General features: G+C 42.5%; 1 protein-coding gene across 1 annotated transcript; it reads right to left on the bottom strand.

Annotated features, from left to right (window-relative positions):
* Positions 1 to 4680: 4680 nt before the first annotated feature.
* Positions 4681 to 6784, bottom strand: LOC127918088 (HIV Tat-specific factor 1-like). Its single transcript, XM_052501275.1, has 3 exons — positions 6106 to 6784; positions 5032 to 5126; positions 4681 to 4896 (listed from the first exon to the last, which is right to left on the bottom strand). Exons 1-3 carry the CDS (start codon positions 6782 to 6784, stop codon positions 4696 to 4698), a joined length of 975 nt encoding a protein of 324 aa, XP_052357235.1. The 3' UTR covers positions 4681 to 4695.
* Positions 6785 to 12898: the final 6114 nt, after the last annotated feature.

The raw sequence follows: 12898 nt of genomic DNA, 5'->3' as shown, positions 1-12898 counted from the left end.
CTTAAAGTAATGATGGACTGTTGTTTCTCTTTGCTTATTTGAGCTGCTCTTGACATAATATGGACTTTGTCTTTTACCCAATAGGGCTCTTCTGTATACCCCCCCTACCTTGTCACAACACAACTGGCTAGGGATTCCGCTAGCGGAACATTTCAACAACATCCGGTGAAATTGCAGAGTGCAAAATATATATATTTAGAAATATTTAACTTTCATGCATTCACAAGTGCAATACCACAAATTAAAGCTTAAGACTCCATAATGTTTCATCGTTAGATGCTACAGGCCTCCTTTAAGACTCCATAATGGTTCATCAGTAGATGCTACAGGCCTCCTTTAAGACTCCATACTGTTTCAACATTAGATGCTACAGTCCTTTAAGACTCCATAATGTTTCATCATTAGATGCTACAAGGCTCCTTTAAGACTCCATAATGTTTCATCATTAGATGCTCCAGTCCTCCTTCAATACTACATAATGTTTCATCATTAGATGCTACAGTCCTCCTTTAAGACTCCATACTGTTTCAACATTAGCTGTTACAGTCCTCCTTTAAGACTCCATAATGTTTCAACATTAGCTGATACAGTCCTCCTTTAAGTCTCCATAATGTTTTAGAATGTGTCTGGAAGCGCTACTCTATCTATTCTACTCTCATCCTTTCGGTTTTAATCATATTTAAAAATAATGTTATAATAGGTAATGAATTAACTTTAATAACTAGGTTAATACCTGCCTGGCGCACCAACAAAATATTTATTTAGCCCTCTAACAATACCGCTACAGAATTAGCATAGTAGGCCATGTAACTTAACCTGTAGTGACACCCAGCCCGTGAACGGGACCGTTATCATCATCTGACACTAATTAGATATAACGCAACGGACATAAATCTTCATAGAAAATATTCCTAGTCATGAAAATCACAAGTGAAATATATTGGAACACACAGCTTCGCCTTTTGTTAATTAAGCCGACCCCTTACTTTTTCGAACATTCTGTTAAAAATCGCGCAACATTTCAGCGTCCTGCTACTCATGCCAGGAATATAGTATATGCATATGATTAGTATGTGTGGATAGAAAACACTCTGACGTTTCTAAAACTGGTTAAATCACGGCTGTGACTATAACAGAGCCTTCGTTTCATCGCGGAAGAAAAACTGATATCAATGCGCCACTTGCATGTATTGTCTATGGGACAGCAAATTAGATGGGGCCGGGATTGCAAGTCCTACAGCTTCCACACGATGTCACCAGTCTTGTCAATTGCCTGCGCTGTGTTTCTTGGTCAAACGATTAAGAGAGACCCCATTCCTTCCGGTCTCCGACAGGATGTTTTGGAAGAGAGATTTCCGACCATGATTTGAAGACGTGGAGCTATTGAATACACATCGCCCCGTGATCAATTTGATAGATTATTAACGTTTACTAATACCTAAAGTTGGATTACAAAAGTATTTCGAAGTGTTTTGTGAAAGTTTATCGTCGACTTTTTAAATTTTGAAAAATGACGTTGCGTTTTAAAACAGTGTTTTTTTCTGATTCACACACTTTTCATAGATCGATATTTGGGTATATATGGACCGATTTAATTGAAAAAAAGACCCAATAGTGATGTTTATGGGACATATAGGAGTGCCAACAAAGAAGCTCGTCAAAGGTAATGAATGTTTTATATTTTATTTCTGCGTTTTGTGTAGCGCCGGCTATGCTAATTATTTTGTTTACGTCCTTCAGGTATTTTTTGGGGTGTTGCATGCTATCAGATAATAGCTTCTCATGCTTTCGCCGAAAAGCATTTTAAAAAATCTGACTTGTTGGCTAGATTCACAACGAGTGTAGCTTTAATTCAGTACCCTGCATGTGTGTTTTAATGAACGTTTGAGTTTTAACGAGTGCTATTAGCATTTAGCGTAGCGCATTTGCATTTCAGATGGCTAGATGGCACGCCTGCGTGTCGGGTGGGCTTAAGAGGTTAATCACCCTGTCATCTCAGATTTTCAAAATATGCTTTACAGCCAACGCTAGACAAGCATCTGTGTAAGTTTATCATAGCCTAGCATAGCATTATGCCTTGCTAACAGCAGGCAAACTTGTCACGGAAATCAGAAAAGCAATCAAATTAAATAGTTTACCTTTGATGAACTTCGGATGTTTTCACTCACGAGACTCCCAGGTAGACAGCCAAAGTTCATTTTTTTCCAAAATATTATTTTTGTAGGCGAAATAGCTCCGTTTGTTCTTCACGTTTGTCTGAGAAATCGTCCGAAATTGCGGTCCACAACTCCGAAAAATATTCCAAATTAGCTCCATAATATCGACAAAAACATGGCAAACGTCGTTTGAATCAATCCTCAAGGTGTTTTTCTAATATCTATTTGATAATACATCCGTCGGGACAATTCCTTTTTCTCTAGGACCAATTGGAGTAATGGCTACCTCTGCACTTTACGCGAGAATCTCTCTCGGAGCCACCATGTGACCACTTACGCAATGTGCCCCATACGGCTACTCTTCAACAGAAATACGTAAAACTTTGTCACAATGCTGTAGACACCTTGGGGAATACGCAGAAAAGCTCATTGATGGTACATTCAAGGTATATGGTACATTCAAAGCCATATAGGGAGTCATTAGAACGCAGCGCTTTCAAAACCTGGGGCACTTCCGGATTGGATTTTTCTCAGGCTTTCGCCTGCAACATCAGTTCTGTTATACTCACAGACAATATCTTTACAGTTTTGCAACACCAGACAAAATATCCCGTTTAAAACGGGAATGTTTTTTTCCAAAATGAAAATACTGCCCCCTAACACCAAGAGGTTTTAAAGGTAATCAGAAATATTTAGGATTAACTTATTCCTTGCCACCCATTCTGAAACTAACTGCAGCTCTATGTTAAGTGTTGCAGTCATTTCAGTCGCTGTAGTAGCTGACGTGTACGGTGTTGAGTCATCCGCATACATAGACTCACTGGCTTTACTCAAATGTCATTGGCATGTTGTTGGTAAAGATTGAAAAAAGTAGGTGCCAAACAGCTGCCCTGGGGAATTCCTGATTCAAACTTGATTTTGTAGCTCTGGGGCGGCAGGTAGCCTAGTGGTTAGAGCGGTAGGCCAGTAACCGAAAGATTGCTGGATCGAATCCCCGAGTTGACAAGGTAAAACTCTGTCGTTCTGCCCCTGAACAAGGCAGTCCTAGGCCGTCATTGAAAAAAGAATTTGTTCTTAACTGACTTGCCTAGTTAAATAAAGGTTACATTTTAAAAGAAAAACTCTTTATCCACAATATAGCAGGGGTGTAAAGCCATACGTTTTGTCAGCAACAGACTATGATCGATAATGCCAAAAGCTGCACTGAAGCCTAACAAAACAGCCCCAACAATATTTTTATCATCAATTTCTCTCAGCCAATCAGTCATTTGCAAGTGCTGTGCTAGTTGAATGAACTTCCCTATAAGCTAAAAGTCTATATTTGTTTACTGTAAAATAGCATTGTATCTGGTCAAATATATATTTTTTTTGTAAGGGTTGGTAACAGGCTGATTGGTCAGCTATTTAAGCCAGTAAAGGGAGCTTTACTATTCTTGGGTAGTGGAATGACTTTAGCTTCCCCAGGCCTGAGGGCACACACTTTCTAGTAGGCTTAAATTAAAGACAAGGCAAATAGGAATGGCAATATTGGCATTATCCTCAATGTTCCATCCACGTTGTCAGACACCAGTGACTTGTCATTGTAGATTTTATTTGCCAAAATTTCATTGAAGATGCTCCAAAGATTTTTACAATCATTCTTCATGTATTTTATCTTCGTTTCATTGTGTACACCAGTTTAGTCAAATGATTTCTCAATTTGCAATAGGTTTGCCAATCAGTTATACAGCCAGACCTATTTGCCATCTCTTTTGCCTCCCTCTTCATCATACCATTTTTAAATTCCTCATCAATCACGTGGATTTAACAGTTTTTACAGTCATTTTCTTAATGGGTGCTGCTTATTAGTAACTGGGATAAGCTATTTCATAAACGTGTCAAGTGCAGCGTCTGGTTGCTCATCATTACACACAGACCAACAAATATTATTTACATCAATATGACCTCTTACACAATATTAGTCCCAGCCTTTGGAACAGTGGTTTTCCTAGACATGGCTCCTATATTGTGATCACTACATCTGATGGATCTGGATACTGCTTTAAAACCCATTTCTGCAGCATTAGTAAAGATATGATCAAACCATGTTGATGATTTCATTCCTCTACTGTTTGTCACTACCCTGGTAGGTTGATTGATAACCTGAACCAGGTTGCCGGCACTGGTTACAGTTCTGAAGCTTTTGCTTGAGTAGGCAGCCTGATCACAGCTTTCCTCCAGTATTAGTTAATTAACAGTGTCTTGAGTTTAGTTTGCCTGTTCTACAGTCTTGTAAAGATAGGGGCGTTGACTGGGACAGGCAATGTAACATCCATCATGTTAAGGAAAAGGTTTTGGTTCATTGAAACTTTCTCTCCAAAGCTAACTTTCATCAAGGTTTTATATGGTCAATTGGTTTCTCTCTTTTCATTGGCAGAATCCTTTTTCAGTGTTATGATATTCATAACATCCATATACACTACTCTATCTTCCTGTCAACTAACAGAACTCTGCTGGTTGTCCTGGTAACAGATACCAGTGGACAGATCTATTTATTTGTTCAAACTGAACTACAGCACTTACTTTGATGAGTCAAATCTGATCCTTTCCTCTCTTCTCCTCCTCTCACAGTTCCACTCAGCCCCGTTGTTTTCCTGCAGTCCACCAGCAGCACAGACAACCTCTTCATACCCAGCAGTAAGGTGCTACCGGGAGAGGCATGACACGGGGACTCCGGGAGAGAGGAAGGGCTAGCGTTGTCCTGGTAACCATAAAGAGGGGACACAGACACATACCATTATGGATGCTGATGTCACTGTTGTCATAAAGTGCTTTACAGAAACCCAGCCCAGACCCAGATAGAGAAAGCTGTATGCTAGACCAGACCAAGCTGTACCATCTGGTGTTCTGATCTGGAGAGACTCTTCTCTGTCTCGTCAGCATCAGGATGTTGAGTCTCCCCAGAGGATCCACGATAGTCATGTCTCTCTCCTGTGTTAACGAGAACATCAAACAGATGGTGAACTTATTACCATCATCAATTATTACTGTCGATTACAGTCATAGGGTCTTATCAGAGGCATTAATATCTCTAAATTAATTGGATGCCTTGTGTCCCTTTGATATTTTAAGTATAAATTATGCTCCATTATTACATTTTAAAAGCCTGTTATATATAATTAAATCTAATTTAAAAGTCCCAAAAATATATGAACCAGTGGCAGATTGACCCTTTAACAATTTGTACAGTACTGAACAACATATTCAAGTGTAGAACTTCAGTAGAATGCCCCTTTAAAACCACACATTAGTTCAACAACGGCATAGTTTGTGTCCCTGTTTAAGACAGTACTCACTGGTGTTAATCTGATATTCTGTCTCTTCCTCTTTCACTCCAAAAACGTCTTCCTCCTTCACCTTTATTGAGATAGCACCCTCTTCCTCTCTAAACGGTTCTTTCTCTTCCTTCACTATAACAGCCTCCACTTCCTCCTTTTTCATTCTGAAATGTTCTTTCACTATAACAGCATCTTCTTCCTTCACTATAACAGTCTCCTCTTCCTCCTTTTTCATTCTGAAATGTTCTTCCACTATAACAGCATCTTCTTCCTTCACTATAACAGTCTCATCTTCCTCCTTTTTCATTCCAAAAGGTTATTTCTCTTCTTTCACTGTAACCTCATTCTCTTCTTCAATGTTCAGCGCCAGAACTTCTTTCTCCAAACAGTAGACCTCTTCTATAGCAGGGGATGAGTACTTTAATGAACTCATGGTCAGGGATGTTAGCTAGCTAGTTAGCATTAGCGAATAGCCTAGTGCTAGGCTCAGCATAAATCTTTAACAAGTTTGCAAATTAGGTTACAGTTAACATCACATTGAAGTGAACTTAACTTAAGTAGAATGCCCCTTAAAAACCACACATTAATTCAACAACTGCATAGTTTTTGCCCCTGTTTAAGACAGTACTCACTGGTGTTAATCTGATATTCTGTCTCCTCCTCTTTCACTCCCAAAACGTCTTCCTCCTTCACCTTTACTGAGATAGAACCTTTTAGAGAGGAAGAGGATGCTTTCTCTTCTTTCCCTATAACAGCCTCCTCTTCCTCCTTTTTCATTCTGAAAGGTTCTTTCTCTCCTTTCACTGTAATATTCTCCTCTTCGTCTTTCACGACAATGTCCAGCGCCAGAGCATCTTTCTCTCCTTTCACTGTAATATTCTCCTCTTCGTCTTTCACGACAATGTCCAGCGCCAGAGCATCTTTCTCTCCTTTCACTGTAATATTCTCCTCTTCGTCTTTCACGACAATGTCCAGAGGCAGAGCATCTTTTTCTCCTTTCACTGTAATATCCTCCTCTTCGTCTTTCACGACAATGTTCAGCGACAGAGCTTCTTTCTCTCCTTTCACTGTAATATCATCCTCTTCGTCTTTCACGACAATGTCCAGAGCCAGAGCATCTTTCTCTCCTTTCACTGTAATATTCTCCTCTTCGTCTTTCACGACAATGTCCAGAGCCAGAGCATCTTTCTCTCCTTTCACTGTAATATCCTCCTCTTCGTCTTTCACGACAATGTTCAGCGCCAGAGCTTCTTTCTCCGGGCAGCAGACATCATCTTCTTTAGCAGGGGATGAGTAGTTTAATGAGCTCATGGTCAGGGATGTTAGCTAGTTAGTTAGCATTAGCGAATAGCCTAGTGCTAGGCTCAGTATCAATCTTTAACAAATTTGCAAATTGAACAAGCACATTAGGTTCAAGTTAACGTCAACTGAAATGTGTTTTAAACACTGCGATTAGCTAATGTACACTAACATGGCCTAAAACGTCAATATTTCACTTTTATGTTGGCTAGCAAGCTACCGACGTGGTTGAAAGAGTTGGCGCCTTGTTGTTCATGAAGAAGTGTCCGTCCAGTCCATTATACGTCACGGAAGAATCATCACCTGAAAGACGCTCATCGCCATCTGCTGGCTGGAGTGGGTAACGCAGTTTGGAAACAATAGTTACTACACTTTCTATATTGGAAAGAACGTCATAATTATTTAACAATAAACTGATATATTTTCTCTTACGTCTTACAACTAATACTTTCCTGTACACAGACGCGTAATATGAATATGTAGATGATGCATAAATACTTCCATGAATAGGTAGTGTGTTTATACACATTTACTCTGTTCATTTTTTCTCTAGATGTGACCATACTATTCCCTTAAAGCTACAATACAAAGCTACAACAGGTGTAGACATGACCATGAAATTCTTACTAACAAGCCCTTAACAAACAATGTAGTTAAGAAAAATAAGAGGTAAGAAAAAAAGTTACACAATAAAAAAATATACCGTGGCTACAGAGTCAATGTGGAGGTTATATACAGGGGGTACCAGTACAGAGTCAATGTGGAGGTTATATACAGGGGGTACCAGTACAGAGTCAATGTGGAGGCTATATACAGGAGGTACCAGTACAGAGTCAATGTGAAGGCTATATACAGGAGGTACCAGTACAGAGTTAATGTGGAGGCTATATACAGCGGGTACCAGTACAGAGTCAATGTGAAGGCTATATACAGGGGGTACCAGTACAGAGTTAATGTGGAGGCTATATACAGGAGGTACCATTACAGAGTCAATGTGGAGACCATATACAGGGGTTACCAGTACAGAGTCAATGTGGAGGCTATATACAGGAGGTACCAGTACAGAGTCAATGTGGAGGTTATATACAGGGGTACCAGTACAGAGTCAATGTGGAGGCTATATACAGGGGTACCAGTACAGAGTCAATGTGGAGGTTATATACAGGGGTACCAGTACAGAGTCAATGTGGAGGTTATATACAGGGGGTACCAGTACAGAGTCAATGTGGAGGTTATATACAGGGGGTACCAGTACAGAGTCAATGTGGAGGTTATATACAGGGGGTACCAGTACAGAGTCAATGTGGAGGCTATATACAGGGGGTACCGGTACAGAGTCAATGTGGAGGCTGTATACAGGGGGTACCAGTACAGAGTCAATGTGGAGGCTGTATACAGGGGGTACCAGTACAGAGTCAATGTGGAGGCTATATACAGGAGGTACCAGTACAGAGTCAATGTGGAGGCTATATACAGGAGGTACCGGTAGAGTCAATATGGAGGCTATATACAGGGGATACTGGTCTCCTGTCTCCACATTGACTCTGTACTGGTGCCCCCTGTATATAGCCTCCACATTGACTCTGTACTGGTACCTCCTGTATATAGCCTCCACATTGACTCTGTACAGGCCTTAAGGTGTGAGACTTCTGGGTCTGGGAATCCGAGAAAATTCTTCTCACTTTCCTCTTCAAAGATATCCAGGACCTTGCGGCGCTCAATCGCCTCAATTCCTCAGCCGAGGGGTAACAGGCCTTAAGGCTTGAGACATGGACAACGCACATATCATCACCTATGTCCTCTTTCACCACTCTGTAGTTCAAAGGGCCCATCTGCTCCACAATCACTAACTTACCAGGTCCTGCGTCTCTCTCCTATATGGTCCATTTAGGAGCCGAGAAGAATTGTTCAGCTTTCGAGTAAGGAGCAGAGCGAAGCCACACCCGATCACGAAGCTGGAACTGCAGGTCTCTTCTGTTCTTATCATCATTTCTCTTCTGCTTGAGTCGAGCCTGGATCATGTTCTTTGAGACAAGAGCTCTCAAGTCATGGAGATGGACTACCTGGTCATAGCAAGCAGCGTTCTACCTTCTGGTTTGTACCTTTGACAAACCTGACAGTTTCAGATGTGTGACTTCATGCTCAGGATGTGGCCAGTAACAGTAACGCTTGCAACCGCTTGTAGGTTTTTGCCCAAATGACCAGCTAATGGGTCTTCATGGAAATGTTGAAGGTAGTTGAAGGCGTAGAGCTTCAGGTATGTACATTTGGTGGAGTGTTCTGTGAGGTAGTTGTACAACTCGGTAGACTTTTGTCTTCAATGATGGTCAGCTTTGTGGTAGGATTGACCATCTTTTCTCCATCTTCCAGGATAGTCTGGTACAAAGCCTGTACTTCTGGATCATCCTGTTGGGCTTTCCATATGGCCTCATCAGAGATGGGAAAGTCCGTTTTGGCGAGTCTCGACTGCTTGACAGGACAGTAGCACATGTAAGATCAGGGCCACCGTTATCACAAGCAGGAGCTCTGGACAAGGCATCTGGAACAGTGTTGTATTTTCCTTTCCTGTATTCTACTGCAAAGGTGAACTCTTGCAACCGTAGAGCCCATCTTATGAGTCTGGTAGTTGGTTTGTTGGTCTTGAACACCCTCACAAGGGAGGAATGGTCAGTGACCACAGTGAAGTGTCTTCCCTCCAGGTAGTACCTCCACTTTTCCAAAGCCCAGACAACTGCAAGGCACTATTGCTCAGTTGTGGAGTAGTTCCGTTCTGCTCCATTCAATGCGAATGCTAGCACTTCTTCAGTGCCAAGTCCAGTCTGTTGGACTAGGACAGCACCAAGTCCAACATCACTTGCATCAGTGTAAACAACAAAAGGGCAATCAAAGTTGGGATGACCTAAAATGGGAAGTGTGATGAGGTGTCGTTTCAGGGTTTCAAAGGAGGTCTGGCACTCTGCCGTCCATAGGAATTCCACTCCTTTTCGCTTCAACGCGTTGAGGGTTCTGCCACCTGGGAGAAGTTCGACACAAACCGATGATACCATCCAGCCATCCCAAGGAACCGTTGAAGGGCCTTGAGTGTGGTTGGCACAGGGAAGTCTTGTACAGCCTTTGTCTTTTCAGGATCTACATGAATGCCATTGAAAGACACAATATGGGCAAGGAACTTCAGGGAGGTTTGGCAGAAGTTGCTCTTCTTCATATTCAAGGTCAGACCAGCTTCTCTTAGCTTGTCCAACACTGCTTGAAGATATTGAAAGTGTTGTTCTCTGTTCTGAGAGTAGATAATTATATCGTCCAGGTAGACGAAACAGATCTTCCCTTTGAGCTCACCTAACGCAATCTCCATGAGTCTTTGGAAAGTGGCAGGTGCATTCTTTAATCCAAAGGGCATCACCTTAAAGGAAAACAAGCCCTCAGCACAGACAAAAGCAGTCTTCTCCTTGCTTTCCTGGTCCATCTCAACCTGCCAATAACCACTATTGAGGTCAAGGGTAGTGAACACAACAGCGCCAGACAATGACTCCAGGATCTCATGGATGGTGGGAAGAGGATAGGCATCAGTCTGGGAAACATTGTTGATCTTCCTATAGTCCACACAAAATCTAAGACCACCAGTCTTTTTTTTGGGATGAGGACAAAAGGAGCAGCCCAGGGAGAGGAGGAACGTTCTATTATATCTTGTGTTAACATATCATTAATGAGTCCCTTTTGAATGATCAGTGTCGCTGGGGACAAACGATATGGCTTTTGCTTGATCGGCATTTCCCGTGTAAGAAATATTTTGTGCTTCAGGAGCCCGGTGCGTCCCAGCCTTGAAGTACATACATCAGCGTTATTCTGCAGCTGTTTCAACAGCCTTAACTCCTCTGGCTGTTCCAGCTGAGCTCTTCTCACAGCCTTCTCACGGCCTTAACTCCTCTGGCTGTTCCAGCTGAGCTCTTCTCACAGCCTTAACTCCCCTGGCTGTTCCAGCTGAGCTCTTCTCACAGCCTTCTCACGGCCTTAACTCCTCTGGCTGTTCCAGCTGAGCTCTTCTCACAGCCTTCTCACGGCCTTAACTCCTCTGGCTGTTCCAGCTGAGCTCTTCTCACAGCCTGTAAAAGGAGATCGTCAGAAGGATTATCAAGGGTTAGTGGTACCGGAGCAATGGCAGAGAAGACTGACCCATTTGATCCCCAATCATGTAACTTCGTAGCTTCTGATTGGAAGAAATGCTTCTCGCTCGGATTGTATGGAAACCAGTAGCAATTGTGTGCGATATCAATCTGGACACCACTGAAGTACATGAAATCAATTCCCAACACGACAGGAAAAGCAAGGTTCCTGGTTTGTAGGATAACAGAAGGAATCATATAGGAGCGGTTAAACAGGTGGAACTCTACCTCACTCCATCCAAGTGGTCGTTTAGCCTCACCATCAGCCAGATAGAGTGGACCTTCTGTCCACGGCTTCAAGTTGTATTGTGGACCTTTAACCTCCTTCCACAGTTTCTCATGGAGCAGTGTGTAGGATGACCCGGTGTCCAGGATGGCTCTTCCTGTCCATGGGCCTATGGACAGGGGTAACACCAGTTGGTGCGGTATTAACTGAAAGGAAGGGGATGTCGATGGGGGGTGTAGGCAGTGACTCTTGGGGTTTCAGCTCTCCAGATATATTAATGGATCAGGACTGTCATCTTTTTTCCCCAAAGGTGGTAAATTGCAATTTAATGGGCATCGGCCCCACAAGACATCTACTCAAATCACCATGAACAAACGAGCTAGGAGGGATTGAGGAAGTAGAGGGGGAGGGAGTTATGGGACCATGAAAATGAACACCAGGATGCATGGTGGATTGCATCCTGCAAGGGGTGGCTGCAGCATGGCCTTGTATTGGCTGTTCAGAGGTGCCAGCTTGGCCCTCAGTGGTCTGAACAGAAGTGGACACCAGAGAAACTCTGTGCAAGGAGTTGTGCCTAATGGAGGCCATGTCCTCAGACACGTCATCCAACATTTTAGCACAATTAGAGAGCTCTGTCTGCAAGTGGTTTACAGTGTTAACCATGGGAGAAAAAACAGAATTAACGTCCTTGAGGACCTCAGTGTGGTGATGTTGCAGGCGCCATTGGAGAGTGGCAGTGAGGTCGTTTCGTTGGTCGTCAAACTGCCTGTCCATGGCACCAGTAATTTCCCGTCTTCCACTCTCACTGAGCTCTGTCAGCATGTGGGTTAGAGTGCTCAGTGAGTTTCGGAATTTCATGGCACTCTGTTGTTGCTCTTCCCTCAGACATTTGAATTTATGGTGGATAAGAGTTTGGAGATGTTGAGTCCGATGAATATCAAGGATGTCACCTTGAAGTTGTAAGACTACAACCTCTGGAGATAAACCAGACAATGGAGGAAGGTTGGGTGTCAGAGGGAGGGCTAGCTCAGTACTTCCACACAGATCCATGTCAATAAGTGAGTAACTGGTTAGACCTCCTGTGGCCTGTGGTCCAGACCGAGCATTCAGATTCCCAGGGCTCTGGCCCAAATCAACTCCATTATCTCACATTATGATTTGTCTTGTCAGCTTGATGATCAGAATGGCCCTGTATATTCCCATTGACAGGTATGACATGGATGAGCACATTATCTTGGGGTGAATCCATTGTTTTAATTCCACACAAAAGATTTGCTTTGGTTAGTTCTCAATGTTGAGCTGTCCCATCTGGGGTGCCATTTTTTATGTAACGGTTTTGACTTGAGGTTATTATTTATAGGGGTGCCAGGTAGGTTGTGCCTACCAGAGAAAACATTGGTTTCTCCTTTTGGTTTGGGAGGGAATGAGTCCCATCTGGTCCATCAAGTCTACACCAATACAAAGGACTTATGTAAAAGTCAGGATGGAAATAAACTTTTCATAAACCCTTAAAACATTGGAAAGAACTTCAAAAACAACTATATTCTGTGTGGGTTGTATTAGCAACATCAATGATTACATACACATATAATAATATCACAATGAGTTCTGGTTCCTCCAGAAATGTCCTGTACCTCGGGCATAAAAGAGTCCAGCCCGGTAAAGGAATTCAGGGAACTCCCTTGACCTTAGTCACGCAATGTTTGTCCGTTCATTCAGTGTAGCGTAAACCCAGTATTA

Source organism: Oncorhynchus keta, unplaced genomic scaffold (assembly GCF_023373465.1).
Source record: "Oncorhynchus keta strain PuntledgeMale-10-30-2019 unplaced genomic scaffold, Oket_V2 Un_contig_13151_pilon_pilon, whole genome shotgun sequence".
Lineage (NCBI taxonomy): Eukaryota > Metazoa > Chordata > Actinopteri > Salmoniformes > Salmonidae > Oncorhynchus > Oncorhynchus keta.
This window is presented reverse-complemented; position numbering and strand designations above follow the sequence as displayed.